The sequence below is a fragment of the Notothenia rossii genome (assembly GCF_949606895.1).
Source record: "Notothenia rossii genome assembly, chromosome: 1".
In the NCBI taxonomy this organism is placed as follows: Eukaryota; Metazoa; Chordata; class Actinopteri; order Perciformes; family Nototheniidae; genus Notothenia; species Notothenia rossii.
The window spans coordinates 96,998,267-97,018,266 of NC_136912.1; the positions used below are offsets into that span (position 1 = coordinate 96,998,267).

The 20,000-nt window shown below is 45.7% G+C and overlaps 1 protein-coding gene across 1 annotated transcript in view; it reads left to right on the forward strand.

Annotated features, from left to right (window-relative positions):
- The window catches only part of LOC307020083 (cadherin-24-like), a gene marked incomplete at its 3' end in the record, with an annotated part of 71,445 nt that overhangs the window by 1,727 nt on the left and 49,718 nt on the right, over window positions 1-20,000 (forward strand). Inside the window, exon 2 of the mRNA XM_079651200.1 lies at window positions 11,080-12,320. Within this exon, the coding sequence (XP_079507326.1) occupies window positions 11,229-12,320 (1,092 nt within the window). The 5' untranslated portion in view covers window positions 11,080-11,228. The remainder of the gene's footprint in view (window positions 1-11,079; window positions 12,321-20,000) is intronic.

Consider the following 20,000-nt stretch of genomic DNA (forward strand, 5'->3'; position numbering starts at 1 on the left):
TCAGGTCCTCAGAGATGAGTCCATGTCAGGTCCTCAGTGATGAGTCCACGTCAGGTCCTCAGAGATGAGTCCATGTCAGGTCCTCAGTGATGAGTCCACGTCAGGTCCTCAGTGAAGAGTCAGATCCTCAGTGATGAGTCAGGTCCTCAGTGATGAGTCAAGTCCTCAGTGATGAGTCCATGTCAGGTCCTCAGTGATGAGTCCATGTCATGTCCTCAGTGAAAAGTCCATGTCAGGTCCTCAGTGATGAGTCCATGTCAGGTCCTCAGTGATGAGTCCATGTCAGGTCCTCAGTGATGTGGACCCAGAGGAACCTGAAGCTGCTGACTCTCTCCACCGTAGTCCCATTGATGGCGATGGGGGCGTGTCCCTCTCTCTGCTGCTTCCAGTAATCCACAATCAGCTCCTTGGTTTTGCTGACGTTGAGATGAAGGTTGTTATCCTGGCACCGAGATGTCAGGTTTTCGACCTCCTCTCTGTACGCCGTCTCGTCGTCGTCTGTGATCTGACCGATGACGGTCGTGTCGGCAGCAAACTTCACGATGGTGTTGGAGCTGTGTGTGGCCACGCAGTCGTGTGTGAACAGGGAGTAGAGGAGAGGGCTGAGTACGCAGCCTTGAGGGGCTCCGGTGTTGAGGATCAGGGTGGAGTATGTGATGTTTCCCACCCGCATTGGAGGGCACAATGGTATTGAAGGCTGAACTGTAATCAATGAACAGCATTCTCACATATGTGTAAAGGTTAATAAAGAAGATTCATAGAGATAATAAGAGCATCAGGCTCTCTGCTGCAGCTCCACTGAGATCTGAGGAATCCAAAAAAGCGGTAATAATAGGAAAAATCTGTGAAATCTGAAAAAATCTGAAACATCCGTAATATCAGAAATATCAGAGAAATTGAAAACATTTGGAAAATCTGAAAAACTGGAAAATCGGGAATATCTGAAAAAACTGAAACATTTGAAAAATTGGAAAAACTTCGGAAATCTGAGAAATAAAACAAATCTTAGAAATTTGAAAATCCCAAAATTCTGGTTTATAGCTGAGTAGGCTAACACATAAGATTTTTTTTTACATTTAATAGGGAAAAAATATGTTCAGTGCTTCACAAAACGTGGAAAACTGTGCAGATATTAATAAAATATTTGAAGAGTAAAATAATTACAATATGATACCCATAATAAATATAATAAATATAATAACTATAATATATCTATTATATTAAGCAGAAAGCCTGAGATGTTTAAAAGCTGCAGAATCTGTCCACTCTGCCCCCCCCCCCCACACACACACGCACGCACGCACGCACGCACGCACGCACACACACACACACACACACACACACACACAGACACAAACACACACACACCCACACCCACACCCATGTTAAAGGCCTGACATGCACAGGCTATTTTTAATAAGGAAGAATAGCGGCTGCAGAGTGAAGTCAGACTGAAACAGCGATTTGCAATTTAGAGATCTGTCACCACGCATCACTCTGAGAGGGGACCTCCACACACACACTCGTGCTGCACACACACCTCACACACATGTGCTCTGCAGCAGAGTAAGCCGGAGCTGAGCGTATACTAATGAACCATCCGGTGTTTCGCGCGCAGGGACCACGTCACAACATTGTGATGTTTGTAGGTTTATTGTAATGATTAACAATGAGTTGATATGGAGGGGTTGAGGAGATGTTCTGGTCTGGCGGGACGTGCTGTGGTCCGTGCAGAGGGAGGCTCAGAGTGAGGGAACCGTCTCCAGTATGACCTGCTCGGGCTGATTACGGGCCCCCAAAAGAGTTGGATTAAATGCAGCTGAGCGTGTGCGCGTCTGACATCGTTTAGATTGTTGCAGATGTAAGCGTGGTAAGCTTGGGATGACCGAGGGGCTGGATGGTTTGGATCAGAGATGCCCGGTCTAGCTTCTGTGGACGCTGCGCCGATGCGGAAGAAATGGCTCGAATAATGTTCTGAGAATGTCTCCAAAATACGAGGGATGTTCTGAAAATGTTTCTGGAACCAGGAGCCAGAGAACGCTAGCAGAAACACGCATCTCAGGGCAAGGTCGACTGTCTCATGCAGCGTGAGAGATGCAGGTTAGTTGTGGTCTCAACCTGTTAAGCCCCAAGACTGTTTTTCGGGTCTCGGCTCGAAAAATGATATATCCAGAACAAATGACTATATCCTCACTTCTAAAATAACTGAATTAATAATCTTTTATCTGGCGGACGTTCCTAAATCTAAACAGTTAGAATGATGCGCACACAGTTTGCTCAAAACCGGAAGCTCCGTTACAGCTAGAGAGAGAGAGAGAGAGAGAGCAGACGTGCATTAGGCTGCAGCTAGAGAGAGAGCAGACGTGCATTATGCTGCAGCTAGAGAGAGAGCAGACGTGCATTAGGCTGCAGCTAGAGAGAGAGAGAGAGAGCAGACGTGAATTAGGCTGCAGCTAGAGAGAGAGAGAGCAGACGTGCATTAGGCTGCAGCTAGCGAGAGAGAGAGCAGACGTGCATTAGGCTGCAGCTAGAGAGAGAGAGAGCAGACGTGCATTAGGCTGCAGCTAGAGAGAGAGCAGACGTGCATTAGGCTGCAGCTAGAGAGAGAGAGAGCAGACGTGCATTAGGCTGCAGCTAGAGAGAGAGCAGACGTGCATTAGGCTGCAGCTAGCGAGAGAGAGAGAGAGCAGACGTGCATTAGGCTGCAGCTAGAGAGAGAGCAGACATGCATTAGGCTGCAGCTAGAGAGAGAGACAGCAGACTTGCATTAGGCTGCAGCTAGAGAGAGAGAGAGAGCAGACGTGCATTAGGCTGCAGCTAGAGAGAGAGAGAGAGAGAGCAGACGTGCATTAGGCTTCAGCTAGAGAGAGAGAGAGAGCAGACGTGCATTAGACTGCAGCTAGAGAGAGAGAGAGCAGACGTGCATTAGACTGCAGCTAGAGTGAGAGCAGACGTGCATTAGGCTGCAGCTAGAGAGAGAGAGAGAGAGCAGACGTGCATTAGGCTGCAGCTAGAGAGAGAGAGAGCAGACGTGCATTAGGCTGCAGCTAGAGAGAGAGAGAGCAGACGTGCATTAGGCTGCAGCTAGAGAGAGAGCAGACGTGCATTAGGCTGCAGCTAGAGAGAGAGAGAGAGAGAGCAGACGTGCATTAGGCTGCAGCTAGAGAGAGAGAGAGAGAGAGCAAACGTGCATTATGCTGCAGCTAGAGAGAGAGCAGACGTGCATTAGGCTGCAGCTAGAGAGAGAGCATACGTGCATTAGGCTGCAGCTAGAGAGAGAGAGAGCAGACGTGCATTAGGCTGCAGCTAGAGAGAGAGCAGACGTGCATTAGGCTGCAGCTAAAGAGAGAGAGAGCAGACGTGCATTAGGCTGCAGCTAGAGAGAGAGAGCAGACGTGCATTAGGCTGCAGCTAGAGAGAGAGAGAGCAGACGTGCATTAGGCGACAGCTGGAGAGAGAGCAGCCCAAGTCGTTAAAGTTTTTGCACACCACCCTGCCTCCCTGGTAGAGAATTGGCCTTCCATGCCCGTCGACGCCCTTTGAAACAGGGGCGTTGGCTGAGGAGTGTTTGTTTGCGGGACTAGGGAAGATGGGAGGTGGGGATGCGGCAGGTGATTGACGGTTGAAGTCTGAGGCGTCGCGTGATGAAGAGGGAAGTGGGTGAGGTGTTTGAGGTGGTGGAGCGCTGACTGAGCATGCTGAGGCCTGGTGGGAGGGGGCTCCGCATAACTGGCAAGAGAGGGATGCGGGTGATGCGAGGATGCGGGAGTAAAGCTCGGATTCCACAGCGCCCCAGTATGTTCCTTGGTTGAATTGTTTAATGCGGCCGACGGCTTCACTAGCAAAGTGAACGTGGTAGGGTTAGAACCCTGAACCTCCGAAACGTAAGGCCATGTCCAGCGCTAGGTATTCGTTGCTCAGATCCATCAGTTCTGCTTCACTTTGTATCAAAGCCTTCACTGGGGGCACTCATTAGTATGTAATCTGATGATCCATCACTCAGCGTGTCTTACAATGTCCTCTCTGAAGGGCTGTCGGCTCGTCAAGGCTTTAGTCTGTAGATCTAATCTGTGCTTTCAAATGATAAAAGCATTCCTGGAAACTTCATTTAAATTAAAGTCGAGATCAAAGGCTGATCGATGAGTGGTTTTATTTTAAGTATCAACAATTGATGGAACCAGTGTCCCAGCTGTGTGCGTCACTCTTTAGTGTCCCCTGGTCTCCAGCTGTGTGCGTCACTCTTTAGTGTCCCCTGGTCTCCAGCTGTGTGCGTCACTCTTTAGTGTCCCCTGGTCTCCCAGCTGTGTGCGTCACTCTTTAGTGTCCCCTGGTCTCCAGCTGTGTGCATCACTCTTTAGTGTCCCCTGGTCTCCAGCTGTGTGCTTCACTCTGTAGTGTCCCGTGGTCTCCAGCTGTGTGCGTCACTCTTTAGTGTCCCCTGGTCTCCAGCTGTGTGCGTCACTCTTTAGTGTCCCCTGGTCTCCAGCTGTGTGTGTCGCTCTTTAGTGTCCCCTGGTCTCCAGCTGTGTGCGTCACTCTTTAGTGTCCGGTGGTCTCCAGCTGTGTGCGTCAGTATTTAGTGTCCCCTGGTCTCCCAGCTGTGTGCGTCACTCTTTAGTGTCCGATGGTCTCCAGCTGTGTGCGTCACTCTTTAGTGTCCCCTGGTCTCCCAGCTGTGTGCGTCAGTTTTTAGTGTCCCCTGGTCTCCAGCTGTGTGCGTCACTCTTTAGTGTCCCCTGGTCTCCCAGCTGTGTGCGTCACTCTTTAGTGTTCCCTGGTCTCCCAGCTGTGTGCGTCAGTCTTTAGTGTCCCCTGGTCTCTATCTGTCTCTGTTTGCATTGTTTGCACCAAAGCATATTCCTCGTATGTGTGAACCTTTGGGTATTAAAGCTGATTCTGATTCTGCTTGTGAAATATAAATACCCTTTAGATGCAGCCTTTGTTAGCATCCTGTTTCCTGACGGTGTGTGACAATGTGTGTGTGTGTGTGTGTGTGTGTGTGTGTGTGTGTGTGATGATGCGTGCATTAAAGAAACAGAGGACAGAAGCAGTGATTCATAATGATTCACAGTGATTCATAATGACTGTCAGGGACTCACAGAGACTCACAGAGACTCACAGAGACTCAGAGTGATGGAGATCTGCTCCGACAGATCTTCAGACACATTTCTCTTCATGAAGTTTCCCCAAAGCGAGGTCGTTAAACTCGAGACGAGCTACCAGCCTTTGATTGAATCATGTATGAGAGTAATTAATATGTAAGGGAGCTTTGCTCTCTCGAGGCGAGGGGACACATTTAGAGGCGACACATCCATCAGCTGGAGTCCAGATCTCTGTGACAGGAAGTACCTGCGGCTGCTCGATAACTCTGAACAAAGCGATCAGCTGGGATAAATAACAGCTTCTCTCTCAGCTCAGAGTGATGGGAACTACCAGGTAACATCCAGCAAACATCCAGGAAACATCCAGCAAACATCCAGGAAACATCCAGCAAGCGGACAGGAAACATCCAGCAAGCGGACAGGAAACGTCCAGGAAACATCCAGCAAGCGGACAGGAAACATCCAGCAAGCGGACAGGAAACATCCAGCAAGCGGACAGGAAACGTCCAGGAAACATCCAGCAAGCGGACAGGAAACATCCAGCAAGCGGACAGGAAACATCCAGGAAACATCCAGCAAGCGGACAGGAAACATCCAAACAGACAGACAGGAAACATCCAGCAAACATCCAAGAAATATCCAGTAAACAGACAGGAAACATCAAGCAAACATCCAGGAAACATCCAGCAAGCGGACAGGAAACATCCAAACAGACAGACAGGAAACATCCAGTAAACATCCAGGAAACATCCAGCAAGCGGACATGAAACATCCAAACAGACAGACAGGAAACATCCAGCAAACAGACAGGAAACAGACAGGAAACAGACAGGAAACATCCAGTAAACATCCAGCAAACAGACAGGAAACATCCAGTAAACATCAAGGAAACATCCAGCAAACGGACAGGAAACATCCATCAAACAGACAGGAAACATCCAGTAAACATCCAGTAAACATCCAGTAAACAGACAGGAAACATCCATCAAACAGACAGGAAACATCCAGTAAACGGACAAGAACTTCCCAGTAAACATCCAGGAAACATCCAGTAAACATCAAGGAAACATCCAGCAAACGGACAGGAAACATCCATCAAACAGACAGGAAACATCCAGTAAACAGACAGGAAACGTCCAGTAAACATCCAGTAAACAGACAGGAAACATCCATCAAATAGACAGGAAACGTCCAGTAAACATCCAGGAAACATCCATCAAACATCCAGTAAACAGACAGGAAACATCCAGAAAACGGACAGGAAAGATCCATCAAACAGACAGGAAACATCCAGCAAACAGACAAGAAACATCCAGCAAACAGACAGGAAACATCCAGTAAACAGACAGGAAACAGACAGGAAACATCCATCAAACATCCAGTAAACAGACAGGAAACAGACAGGAAACATCCATCAAACAGACAGGAAACCTCCAAAAAATGGACAGGAAACATCCATCAAATAGACAGGAAACGTCCAGTAAACATCCAGGAAACATCCATCAAACATCCAGTAAACATCCAGTAAACAGACAGGAAACATCCATCAAATAGACAGGGAACGTCCAGTAAACATCCAGTAAACAGACAGGAAACATCCATCAAATAGACAGGAAACGTCCAGTAAACATCCAGTAAACAGACAGGAAACATCCATCAAATAGACAGGAAACGTCCAGTAAACATCCAGTAAACATCCAGTAAACAGACAGGAAACATCCATCAAACATCCAGTAAACATCCAGTAAACATCCAGGAAACATCCATCAAACATCCAGTAAACAGACAGGAAACATCCAGAAAACGGACACGAAACATCCAGCAAACAGACAGGAAAGATCCATCAAACAGACAGGAAACATCCAGCAAACAGACAAGAAACATCCAGCAAACAGACAGGAAACATCCAGTAAACAGACAGGAAACAGACAGGAAACATCAAGGAAACATCCATCAAACAGACAGGAAACAGACAGGAAACATCCATCAAACAGACAGGAAACATCCAGAAAACGGACACGAAACATCCAGCAAACAGACAGGAAAGATCCATCAAACAGACAGGAAACATCCAGCAAACAGACAAGAAACATCCAGCAAACAGACAGGAAACATCCAGTAAACAGACAGGAAACATCCAGTAAACAGACAGGAAACAGACAGGAAACATCCATCAAACAGACAGGAAACATCCAGAAAACGGACAAGAAACATCCATCAAACAGACAGGAAACATCCAGTAAACAGACAAGAAACATCCAGCAAACAGACAGGAAACATCCAGTAAACAGACAGGAAACATCCAGTAAACAGACAGGAAACATCAAGGAAACATCCATCATACAGACAGGAAACAGACAGGAAACATCCATCTAACAGACAGGAAACATCCAGTAAACAGACAGGAAACAGACAGGAAACATCAAGGAAACATCCATCAAACAGACAGGAAACAGACAGGAAACAGACAGGAAACAGACAGGAAACATCAAGGAAACATCCATCTAACAGACAGGAAACAGACAGGAAACATCCATCAAACAGACAGGAAACAGACAGGAAACAGACACATCCATCAAACAGACAGGAAACATCCATCAAACAGACACATCCAGTAAACAGACAGGAAACATCCATCAAACAGACAGGAAGCATCCATCTAACAGACAAGAAACAGACAGGAAACAGACAGGAAACATCCAGTAAACGGACAGGAAACAGACAGGAAGCATCCATCTAACAGACAGGAAACAGACAGGAAACATCCATCTAACAGACAGGAAACAGACAGGAAACATCCAGTAAACGGACAGGAAACAGACAGGAAGCATCCATCGAACAGACAGGAAACAGACAGGAAACAGACAGGAAACATCCATCAAACAGACAGGAAACAGACAGGAAACAGACACATCCATCAAACAGACAGGAAACATCCATCAAACAGACACATCCAGTAAACAGACAGGAAACATCCATCAAACAGACAGGAAGCATCCATCTAACAGACAAGAAACAGACAGGAAACATCCAGAAAACGGACACGAAACAGACAGGAAACAGACAGGAAACATCCAGTAAATGGACAGGAAACAGACAGGAAGCATCCATCAAACAGACAAGAAACAGACAGGAAACAGACACATCCATCAAACAGACAGGAAACATCCATCAAACAGACACATCCAGTAAACAGACAGGAAACATCCATCAAACAGACAGGAAGCATCCATCTAACAGACAAGAAACAGACAGGAAACAGACAGGAAACATCCAGTAAACAGACAGGAAACATCCATCAAACAGACAGGAAGCATCCATCTAACAGACAGGAAACAGACAGGAAACAGACAGGAAACATCCAGTAAATGGACAGGAAACAGACAGGAAGCATCCATCGAACAGACAGGAAACAGACAGGAAACAGACAGGAAACATCCAGTAAACAGACAGGAAACATCCATCAAACAGACAGGAAGCATCCATCTAACAGACAAGAAACAGACAGGAAACAGACAGGAAACATCCAGTAAATGGACAGGAAACAGACAGGAAGCATCCATCGAACAGACAGGAAACAGACAGGAAACAGACAGGAAACATCGAGCAAACAGACAGGAAACATCCATCAAACAGACACATCCAGTAAACAGACAGGAAACATCCATCAAACAGACAGGAAGCATCCATCTAACAGACAAGAAACAGACAGGAAACAGACAGGAAACATCCAGTAAATGGACAGGAAACAGACAGGAAGCATCCATCGAACAGACAGGAAACAGACAGGAAACAGACAGGAAACATCCAGAAAACGGACACGAAACATCGAGCAAACAGACAGGAAACATCCAGCAAACAGACAGGAAACAGACAGGAAACAGACAGGAAACAGACAGGAAACATCCAGAAAACGGACACGAAACATAGAGCAAACAGACAGGAAACATCCATCAAACAGACAGGAAACAGACAGGAAACATCAAGGAAACATCCATCAAACAGACAGGAAACATCCATCAAACAGACAGGAAACAGACAGGAAACATCAAGGAAACATCCATCTAACAGACAGGAAACAGACAGGAAACAGACACATCCATCAAACAGACAGGAAGCATCCATCTAACAGACAAGAAACAGACAGGAAACATCCATCAAACAGACAGGAAGCATCCATCTAACAGACAAGAAACAGACAGGAAACAGACAGGAAACATCCAGTAAACGGACAGGAAACAGACAGGAAGCATCCATCGAACAGACAGGAAACAGACAGGAAACAGACAGGAAACATCCAGTAAACGGACAGGAAACATCCAGTAAACAGACAGGAAACATCCAGTAAACAGACAGGAAACATCCAGCAAACAGACAAGAAACATCCAGTAAAAGGACAGGAAACATCCAGTAAACAGACAGGAAACATCCAGTAAACAGACAAGAAACATCCAGTAAAAGGACAGGAAACATCCAGTAAACAGACAGGAAACATCCAGTAAAAAGACAGGAAACATCCAGCAAACAGACAGGAAACATCCAGTAAACAGACAGGAAACATCCAGTAAAAAGACAGGAAACATCCAGCAAACAGACAGGAAACATCCAGTAAACAGACAGGAAACACCCAGTAAACAGACAGGAAACATCCAGTAAAAAGACAGGAAACATCCATCTAACAGACAGGAAACAGACAGGAAACAGACACATCCATCAAACAGACAGGAAGCATCCATCTAACAGACAGGAAACAGACAGGAAACATCCAGTAAACGGACAGGAAACAGACAGGAAGCATCCATCGAACAGACAGGAAACAGACAGGAAACAGACAGGAAACATCCAGTAAACGGACAGGAAACATCCAGTAAACAGACAGGAAACATCCAGTAAACAGACAGGAAACATCCAGTAAACAGACAAGAAACATCCAGTAAAAGGACAGGAAACATCCAGTAAACAGACAAGAAACATCCAGTAAAAGGACAGGAAACATCCAGTAAACAGACAAGAAACATCCAGCAAACAGACAGGAAACATCCAGCAAACAGACAGGAAACATCCAGTAAACAGACAGGAGACATCCAGTAAACAGACAAGAAACATCCAGTAAACAGACAAGAAACATCCAGCAAACAGACAGGAGACATCCAGCAAACAGACAGGAAACATCCAGTAAAAAGACAGGAAACATCCAGCAAACAGACAGGAAACATCCAGCAAACAGACAGGAAACATCCAGCAAACAGACAGGAAACATCCAGTAAACAGACAGGAAACACTTGAGTCAAATGTAATGAAAGTCAGATGGTGTCTTAGACGGGGCAGTGATATCATAAACCTGTTCATGTACGCATTCAAACACTTGTTCTGTTACCAGCTGGATTCACCTTGCAGGTGCAGCTATGTGGCTTTGATCCTGGATCAAGTGTTTAAGTCATGGATGTTTAAAGTTTAACTTCTTCATATGTCTAATATTATAGTTGACTTTTCATTCAGGAAGTATGACGCTGCGCTGTCAGTAGCTTCTCCATGTTTGTGATTGGTCGAATGCTCCAGATACCACCCCTTTCATGTGAACGCTCCTAACTAGATAGGACACGGCTGGCTTGAGCGATCCACTTGATAACCCGCGTCGTAGGACCGTTTAGAGAGAGCGCGTATGTTTTGGATTAGGCCAACCGGCTAACTCCAACATATCCAGGTTAGGTTGAACCAGCTTCTTCGTACAGGCCTCCGGTCTCTGACAACATTTTCTGCATTATTTAGATCATTATATTGATTTAGTTACGTGTATATATTTACTTTTCCTACATTACCTGCACACTGGTTTTGTATTGCACTGTTTTCATTGTTTTATACATTTGTTTTATCGTCTTAAGTCTTTTTATGTTATGTTGCATCGCTGGAGATCCTCAATGTATAACTGCACTGCAGCTGCTGTGTACATGATATTCACCTGTGTGTCTCCTCTCAGGTGAAGCTCGTTCTGCACAGCAACATGTGAGGAAGAAGAGTGATGAAGAAGAGTGATGAAGAGTGGCCCTGAGGAGAGGAAGCTGGCTCTGTGATGGATGAGGCTCTGATCCGTCTCTTCTCCTCTGAAAGCAGCCGGTGAACTGAGCGATGGCTCCTGGGGTTCTTCTTCTGCTCCTCCTCCTCTCTCACCTGGAGGTTAACAGTGTTTCTGCTCACCTGGAGGAGGAGGAGGGTCTGCAGGTACCATCCACCCAGAGGGTACCATCAACGCCGAGGGTACCATCCACCCCGAGGGTACCATCCACGCACAGAGTAACATCCACCCAGAGGGTAACATCCACCCAGAGAGTAACATCCACCCAGAGAGTAACATCCACCCAGAGGGTACCATCCACCCCGAGGGTACCATCCACCCAGAGAGTAACATCCACCCAGAGAGTAACATCCGCCTCGAGGGTACCATCCACCCAGAGGGTACCATCCACCCAGAGAGTACCATCCACCCAGAGGGTAACATCCACCCAGAGGGTACCATCCACCCAGAGGGTAACATCCACCCAGACGGTACCATCCACCCCAAGGGTAACATCCACCCAGAGGGTAACATCCACCCAGAGGGTACCATCCACCCAGAGGGTAACATCCACCCAGAGGGTAACATCCACCCAGAGGGTACCATCCACCCAGAGGCTAACATCCACCCAGAGGGTACCATCCACCCCAAGGGTACCATCCACCCAGAGGGTACCATCCACCCAGACGGTACCATCCACCCCGAGGGTACCATCCACCCAGACGGTACCATCCACCCAGAGGGTACCATCCACCCAGAGGGTACCATCCACCCAGAGGGTACCATCCAACCAGAGGGTACCATCCACCCAGAGGGTAACATCCACCCAGAGGGTACCATCCACCCAGAGGGTACCATCCACCCAGAGAGTAACATCCACCCAGAGTCACAGTGCTTCAGCTGAGAGCTCCACGGAGCTGCAGAGAGAAGAGGGTGTGAGGAGTCTGGCCCTGACTCACAGGGACCCTGAAGGGTCTGAGCAGCAGACAGTGAAGCTGCGTGGATCCTCTGGAGGCGAGGAGGACCAGGATCCAGCTCTCCAGACCCTCGTGGATGCATCAGGATCCGGACGCGTCCTGAACCCTCGCCGCCGCCGGAGCTGGCTCTGGAACCAGTTCTTCGTGATCGAGGAGTACCAGGGGCCCGAGCCGGTGCTCATCGGACGGGTGAGCTGAGAGAGGACATGTTTCAGAGAGGACATGTTTCAGAGAGAGGACATGTTTCAGAGAGAGGACATGTTTCAGAGAGAGGACATGTTTCAGAGAGGACATGTTTCAGAGATGACATGTTTCAGTGAGAGGACACGTTTCAGATAGGACATGTTTCAGAGAGAGGACATGTTTCAGAGAGGAAATGTTTCAGAGAGAGGACATGTTTCAGAGGACATGATTCAGAGAGGACATGTTTCAGAGAGAGGACATGTTTCAGAGATGACACGTTTCAGAGAGGACATGTTTCAGAGAGAGGACATGTTTCAGAGAGGACACGTATCAGAGAGGACATGTTTCAGAGAGGACATATTTCAGAGAGAGGACATGTTTCAGAGAGGACACGTTTCAGAGAGGACATGTTTCAGAGAGAGGACATGTTTCAGAGAGGACATGAGTCAGAGAGGACATGTTTCAGTGAGAGGACATGTTTCAGAGAGGACATGTTTCAGAGGAGACATGTTTCAGAGAGAGGACACGTTTCAGAGAGAGGACATGTTTCAGAGAGAGAGGACATGTTTCAGAGAGGACATGTTTCAGAGAGAGAAGACATGTTTCAGAGAGAGGACATGTTTCTGAGAGGACTTGTTTCGGAGAGAGGATATGTTTCAGAGAGGACATGTTTCAGAGATCACATGTTTCAGAGAGAGGACATGTTTCAGAGAGGACATGTTTCAGAGATGACATGTTTCAGTGAGAGGACATGTTTCAGATAGGACATGTTTCAGAGAGAGGACACGTTTCAGAGAGAGGACATGTTTCAGAGAGAGAGGACATGTTTCAGAGAGGACATGTTTCAGAGAGAGAAGACATGTTTCAGAGAGAGGACATGTTTCTGAGAGGACTTGTTTCGGAGAGAGGACATGTTTCAGAGCGAGGACATGTTTCAGAGAGGACATGTTTCAGAGATCACATGTTTCAGAGAGAGGACATGTTTCAGAGAGGACATGTTTCAGAGATGACATGTTTCAGTGAGAGGACATGTTTCAGATAGGACATGTTTCAGAGAGGACTTGTTTCAGAGAGGACATGTTTCAGAGAGGACTTATTTCAGAGAGCACATGTTTTAGAGATTACATGTTTCAGTGAGAGGACATTTTTCAGAGAGGACATGTTTCAGAGAGAGGACATGTTTCAGAGAGGACATGTTTCAGAGATGACATGTTTCAGTGAGAGGACGCGTTTCAGATAGGACATGTTTCAGAGAGAGGACATGTTTCAGAGAGGAAATGTTTCAGAGAGGACATGTTTCAGAGGACATGATTCAGAGAGGACATGTTTCAGAGAGAGGACATGTTTCAGAGATAACACGTTTCAGAGAGGACATGTTTCAGAGAGGACATGTTTCAGAGGACATGATTCAGAGAGGACATGTTTCAGAGAGAGGACATGTTTCAGAGATGACACATTTCAGAGAGGACATGTTTCAGAGAGAGGACATGTTTCAGAGAGGACACGTTTCAGAGAGGACATGTTTCAGAGAGGACATATTTCAGAGAGAGGACATGTTTCAGAGAGGACACGTTTCAGAGAGGACATGTTTCAGAGAGAGGACATGTTTCAGAGAGGACATGATTCAGAGAGGACATGTTTCAGTGAGAGGACATGTTTCAGAGAGGACATGTGTCAGAGAGAGAAGACATGTTTCAGAGAGAGGACATGTTTCTGAGAGGACTGGTTTCGGAGAGAGGACATGTTTCAGAGCGAGGACATGTTTCAGAGATGACATGTTTCAGTGAGAGGACATGTTTCAGATAGGACATGTTTCAGAGATGACTTATTTCAGAGAGCACATGTTTTAGAGATTACGTGTTTCAGTGAGAGGACATTTTTCAGAGAGGACATGTTTCAGAGAGAGGACATGTTTCAGAGAGAGGACATGTTTCAGAGAGGACATGTTTCAGAGATGACATGTTTCAGTGAGAGGACGCGTTTCAGATAGGACATGTTTCAGAGAGAGGACATGTTTCAGAGAGGAAATGTTTCAGAGAGGACATGTTTCAGAGGACATGATTCAGAGAGGACATGTTTCAGAGAGAGGACATGTTTCAGAGATAACACGTTTCAGAGAGGACATGTTTCAGAGAGGACATGTTTCAGAGGACATGATTCAGAGAGGACATGTTTCAGAGAGAGGACATGTTTCAGAGATGAAACATTTCAGAGAGGACATGTTTCAGAGAGAGGACATGTTTCAGAGAGGACACGTTTCAGAGAGGACATGTTTCAGAGAGGACATATTTCAGAGAGAGGACATGTTTCAGAGAGGACACGTTTCAGAGAGGACATGTTTCAGAGAGAGGACATGTTTCAGAGAGGACATGATTCAGAGAGGACATGTTTCAGTGAGAGGACATGTTTCAGAGAGGACATGTTTCAGAGAGAGAAGACATGTTTCAGAGAGAGGACATTTTTCTGAGAGGACTGGTTTCGGAGAGAGGACATGTTTCAGAGCGAGGACATGTTTCAGAGAGGACATGTTTCAGAGATCACATGTTTCAGTGAGAGGACATGTTTCAGAGAGGACATGTTTCAGAGAGAGGACATGTTTCAGAGAGAGGACATGTTTCAGAGAGGACATGTTTCAGAGATGACATGTTTCAGTGAGAGGACGCGTTTCAGATAGGACATGTTTCAGAGAGAGGACATGTTTCAGAGAGGAAATGTTTCAGAGAGGACATGTTTCAGAGGACATGATTCAGAGAGGACATGTTTCAGAGAGAGGACATGTTTCAGAGATAACACGTTTCAGAGAGGACATGTTTCAGAGAGGACATGTTTCAGAGGACATGATTCAGAGAGGACATGTTTCAGTGAGAGGACATGTTTCAGAGAGGAAATGTTTCAGAGAGGACATGTTTCAGAGGACATGATTCAGAGAGGACATGTTTCAGAGAGAGGACATGTTTCAGAGATAACACGTTTCAGAGAGGACATGTTTCAGAGAGGACATGTTTCAGAGGACATGATTCAGAGAGGACATGTTTCAGAGAGAGGACATGTTTCAGAGATGACACATTTCAGAGAGGACATGTTTCAGAGAGAGGACATGTTTCAGAGAGGACACGTTTCAGAGAGGACATGTTTCAGAGAGGACATATTTCAGAGAGAGGACATGTTTCAGAGAGGACACGTTTCAGAGAGGACATGTTTCAGAGAGAGGACATGTTTCAGAGAGGACATGATTCAGAGAGGACATGTTTCAGTGAGAGGACATGTTTCAGAGAGGACATGTGTCAGAGAGAGAAGACATGTTTCAGAGAGAGGACATGTTTCTGAGAGGACTGGTTTCGGAGAGAGGACATGTTTCAGAGCGAGGACATGTTTCAGAGATGACATGTTTCAGTGAGAGGACATGTTTCAGATAGGACATGTTTCAGAGATCACATGTTTCAGAGAGAGGACATGTTTCAGAGAGGACATGTTTCAGAGATGACATGTTTCAGTGAGAGGACATGTTTCAGATAGGACATGTTTCAGAGAGGACTTATTTCAGAGAGCACATGTTTTAGAGATTACATGTTTCAGTGAGAGGACATTTTTCAGAGAGGACATGTTTCAGAGAGAGGACATGTTTCAGAGAGAGGAAATGTTTCAGAGAGGACATGTTTCAGAGATGACATGTTTCAGTGAGAGGACGCGTTTCAGATAGGACATGTTTCAGAGAGAGGACATGTTTCAGAGAGGAAATGTTTCAGAGAGGACATGTTTCAGAGGACATGATTCAGAGAGGACATGTTTCAGAGAGAGGACATGTTTCAGAGATAACACGTTTCAGAGAGGACATGTTTCAGAGAGGACATGTTTCAGAGGACATGATTCAGAGAGGACATGTTTCAGAGAGAGGACATGTTTCAGAGAGGACATGTTTCAGAGAGAGGACATGTTTCAGAGAGAGGACATGTTTCAGAGAGAGGACATGTTTCAGAGAGGACATGTTTCAGAGATGACATGTTTCAGTGAGAGGACACGTTTCAGATAGGACATGTTTCAGAGAGAGGACATGTTTCAGAGAGGAAATGTTTCAGAGAGAGGACATGTTTCAGAGGACATGATTCAGAGAGGACATGTTTCAGAGAGAGGACATGTTTCAGAGATGACACGTTTCAGAGAGGACATGTTTCAGAGAGAGGACATGTTTCAGAGAGGACACGTATCAGAGAGGACATGTTTCAGAGAGGACATATTTCAGAGAGAGGACATGTTTCAGAGAGGACACGTTTCAGAGAGGACATGTTTCAGAGAGAGGACATGTTTCAGAGAGGACATGAGTCAGAGAGGACATGTTTCAGTGAGAGGACATGTTTCAGAGAGGACATGTTTCAGAGGAGACATGTTTCAGAGAGAGGACACGTTTCAGAGAGAGGACATGTTTCAGAGAGAGAGGACATGTTTCAGAGAGGACATGTTTCAGAGAGAGAAGACATGTTTCAGAGAGAGGACATGTTTCTGAGAGGACTTGTTTCGGAGAGAGGATATGTTTCAGAGAGGACATGTTTCAGAGATCACATGTTTCAGAGAGAGGACATGTTTCAGAGAGGACATGTTTCAGAGATGACATGTTTCAGTGAGAGGACATGTTTCAGATAGGACATGTTTCAGAGAGAGGACACGTTTCAGAGAGAGGACATGTTTCAGAGAGAGAGGACATGTTTCAGAGAGGACATGTTTCAGAGAGAGAAGACATGTTTCAGAGAGAGGACATGTTTCTGAGAGGACTTGTTTCGGAGAGAGGACATGTTTCAGAGCGAGGACATGTTTCAGAGAGGACATGTTTCAGAGATCACATGTTTCAGAGAGAGGACATGTTTCAGAGAGGACATGTTTCAGAGATGACATGTTTCAGTGAGAGGACATGTTTCAGATAGGACATGTTTCAGAGAGGACTTGTTTCAGAGAGGACATGTTTCAGAGAGGACTTATTTCAGAGAGCACATGTTTTAGAGATTACATGTTTCAGTGAGAGGACATTTTTCAGAGAGGACATGTTTCAGAGAGAGGACATGTTTCAGAGAGGACATGTTTCAGAGATGACATGTTTCAGTGAGAGGACGCGTTTCAGATAGGACATGTTTCAGAGAGAGGACATGTTTCAGAGAGGAAATGTTTCAGAGAGGACATGTTTCAGAGGACATGATTCAGAGAGGACATGTTTCAGAGAGAGGACATGTTTCAGAGATAACACGTTTCAGAGAGGACATGTTTCAGAGAGGACATGTTTCAGAGGACATGATTCAGAGAGGACATGTTTCAGAGAGAGGACATGTTTCAGAGATGACACATTTCAGAGAGGACATGTTTCAGAGAGAGGACATGTTTCAGAGAGGACACGTTTCAGAGAGGACATGTTTCAGAGAGGACATATTTCAGAGAGAGGACATGTTTCAGAGAGGACACGTTTCAGAGAGGACATGTTTCAGAGAGAGGACATGTTTCAGAGAGGACATGATTCAGAGAGGACATGTTTCAGTGAGAGGACATGTTTCAGAGAGGACATGTGTCAGAGAGAGAAGACATGTTTCAGAGAGAGGACATGTTTCTGAGAGGACTGGTTTCGGAGAGAGGACATGTTTCAGAGCGAGGACATGTTTCAGAGATGACATGTTTCAGTGAGAGGACATGTTTCAGATAGGACATGTTTCAGAGATGACTTATTTCAGAGAGCACATGTTTTAGAGATTACGTGTTTCAGTGAGAGGACATTTTTCAGAGAGGACATGTTTCAGAGAGAGGACATGTTTCAGAGAGAGGACATGTTTCAGAGAGGACATGTTTCAGAGATGACATGTTTCAGTGAGAGGACGCGTTTCAGATAGGACATGTTTCAGAGAGAGGACATGTTTCAGAGAGGAAATGTTTCAGAGAGGACATGTTTCAGAGGACATGATTCAGAGAGGACATGTTTCAGAGAGAGGACATGTTTCAGAGATAACACGTTTCAGAGAGGACATGTTTCAGAGAGGACATGTTTCAGAGGACATGATTCAGAGAGGACATGTTTCAGAGAGAGGACATGTTTCAGAGATGACACATTTCAGAGAGGACATGTTTCAGAGAGAGGACATGTTTCAGAGAGGACACGTTTCAGAGAGGACATGTTTCAGAGAGGACATATTTCAGAGAGAGGACATGTTTCAGAGAGGACACGTTTCAGAGAGGACATGTTTCAGAGAGAGGACATGTTTCAGAGAGGACATGATTCAGAGAGGACATGTTTCAGTGAGAGGACATGTTTCAGAGAGGACATGTTTCAGAGAGAGAAGACATGTTTCAGAGAGAGGACATTTTTCTGAGAGGACTGGTTTCGGAGAGAGGACATGTTTCAGAGCGAGGACATGTTTCAGAGAGGACATGTTTCAGAGATCACATGTTTCAGTGAGAGGACATGTTTCAGAGAGGACATGTTTCAGAGAGAGGACATGTTTCAGAGAGAGGACATGTTTCAGAGAGGACATGTTTCAGAGATGACATGTTTCAGTGAGAGGACGCGTTTCAGATAGGACATGTTTCAGAGAGAGGACATGTTTCAGAGAGGAAATGTTTCAGAGAGGACATGTTTCAGAGGACATGATTCAGAGAGGACATGTTTCAGAGAGAGGACATGTTTCAGAGATAACACGTTTCAGAGAGGACATGTTTCAGAGAGGACATGTTTCAGAGGACATGATTCAGAGAGGACATGTTTCAGTGAGAGGACATGTTTCAGAGAGGAAATGTTTCAGAGAGGACATGTTTCAGAGGACATGATTCAGAGAGGACATGTTTCAGAGAGAGGACATGTTTCAGAGATAACACGTTTCAGAGAGGACATGTTTCAGAGAGGACATGTTTCAGAGGACATGATTCAGAGAGGACATGTTTCAGAGAGAGGACATGTTTCAGAGATGACACATTTCAGAGAGGACATGTTTCAGAGAGAGGACATGTTTCAGAGAGGACACGTTTCAGAGAGGACATGTTTCAGAGAGGACATATTTCAGAGAGAGGACATGTTTCAGAGAGGACACGTTTCAGAGAGGACATGTTTCAGAGAGAGGACATGTTTCAGAGAGGACATGATTCAGAGAGGACATGTTTCAGTGAGAGGACATGTTTCAGAGAGGACATGTGTCAGAGAGAGAAGACATGTTTCAGAGAGAGGACATGTTTCTGAGAGGACTGGTTTCGGAGAGAGGACATGTTTCAGAGCGAGGACATGTTTCAGAGATGACATGTTTCAGTGAGAGGACATGTTTCAGATAGGACATGTTTCAGAGATCACATGTTTCAGAGAGAGGACATGTTTCAGAGAGGACATGTTTCAGAGATGACATGTTTCAGTGAGAGGACATGTTTCAGATAGGACATGTTTCAGAGAGGACTTATTTCAGAGAGCACATGTTTTAGAGATTACATGTTTCAGTGAGAGGACATTTTTCAGAGAGGACATGTTTCAGAGAGAGGACATGTTTCAGAGAGAGGAAATGTTTCAGAGAGGACATGTTTCAGAGATGACATGTTTCAGTGAGAGGACGCGTTTCAGATAGGACATGTTTCAGAGAGAGGACATGTTTCAGAGAGGAAATGTTTCAGAGAGGACATGTTTCAGAGGACATGATTCAGAGAGGACATGTTTCAGAGAGAGGACATGTTTCAGAG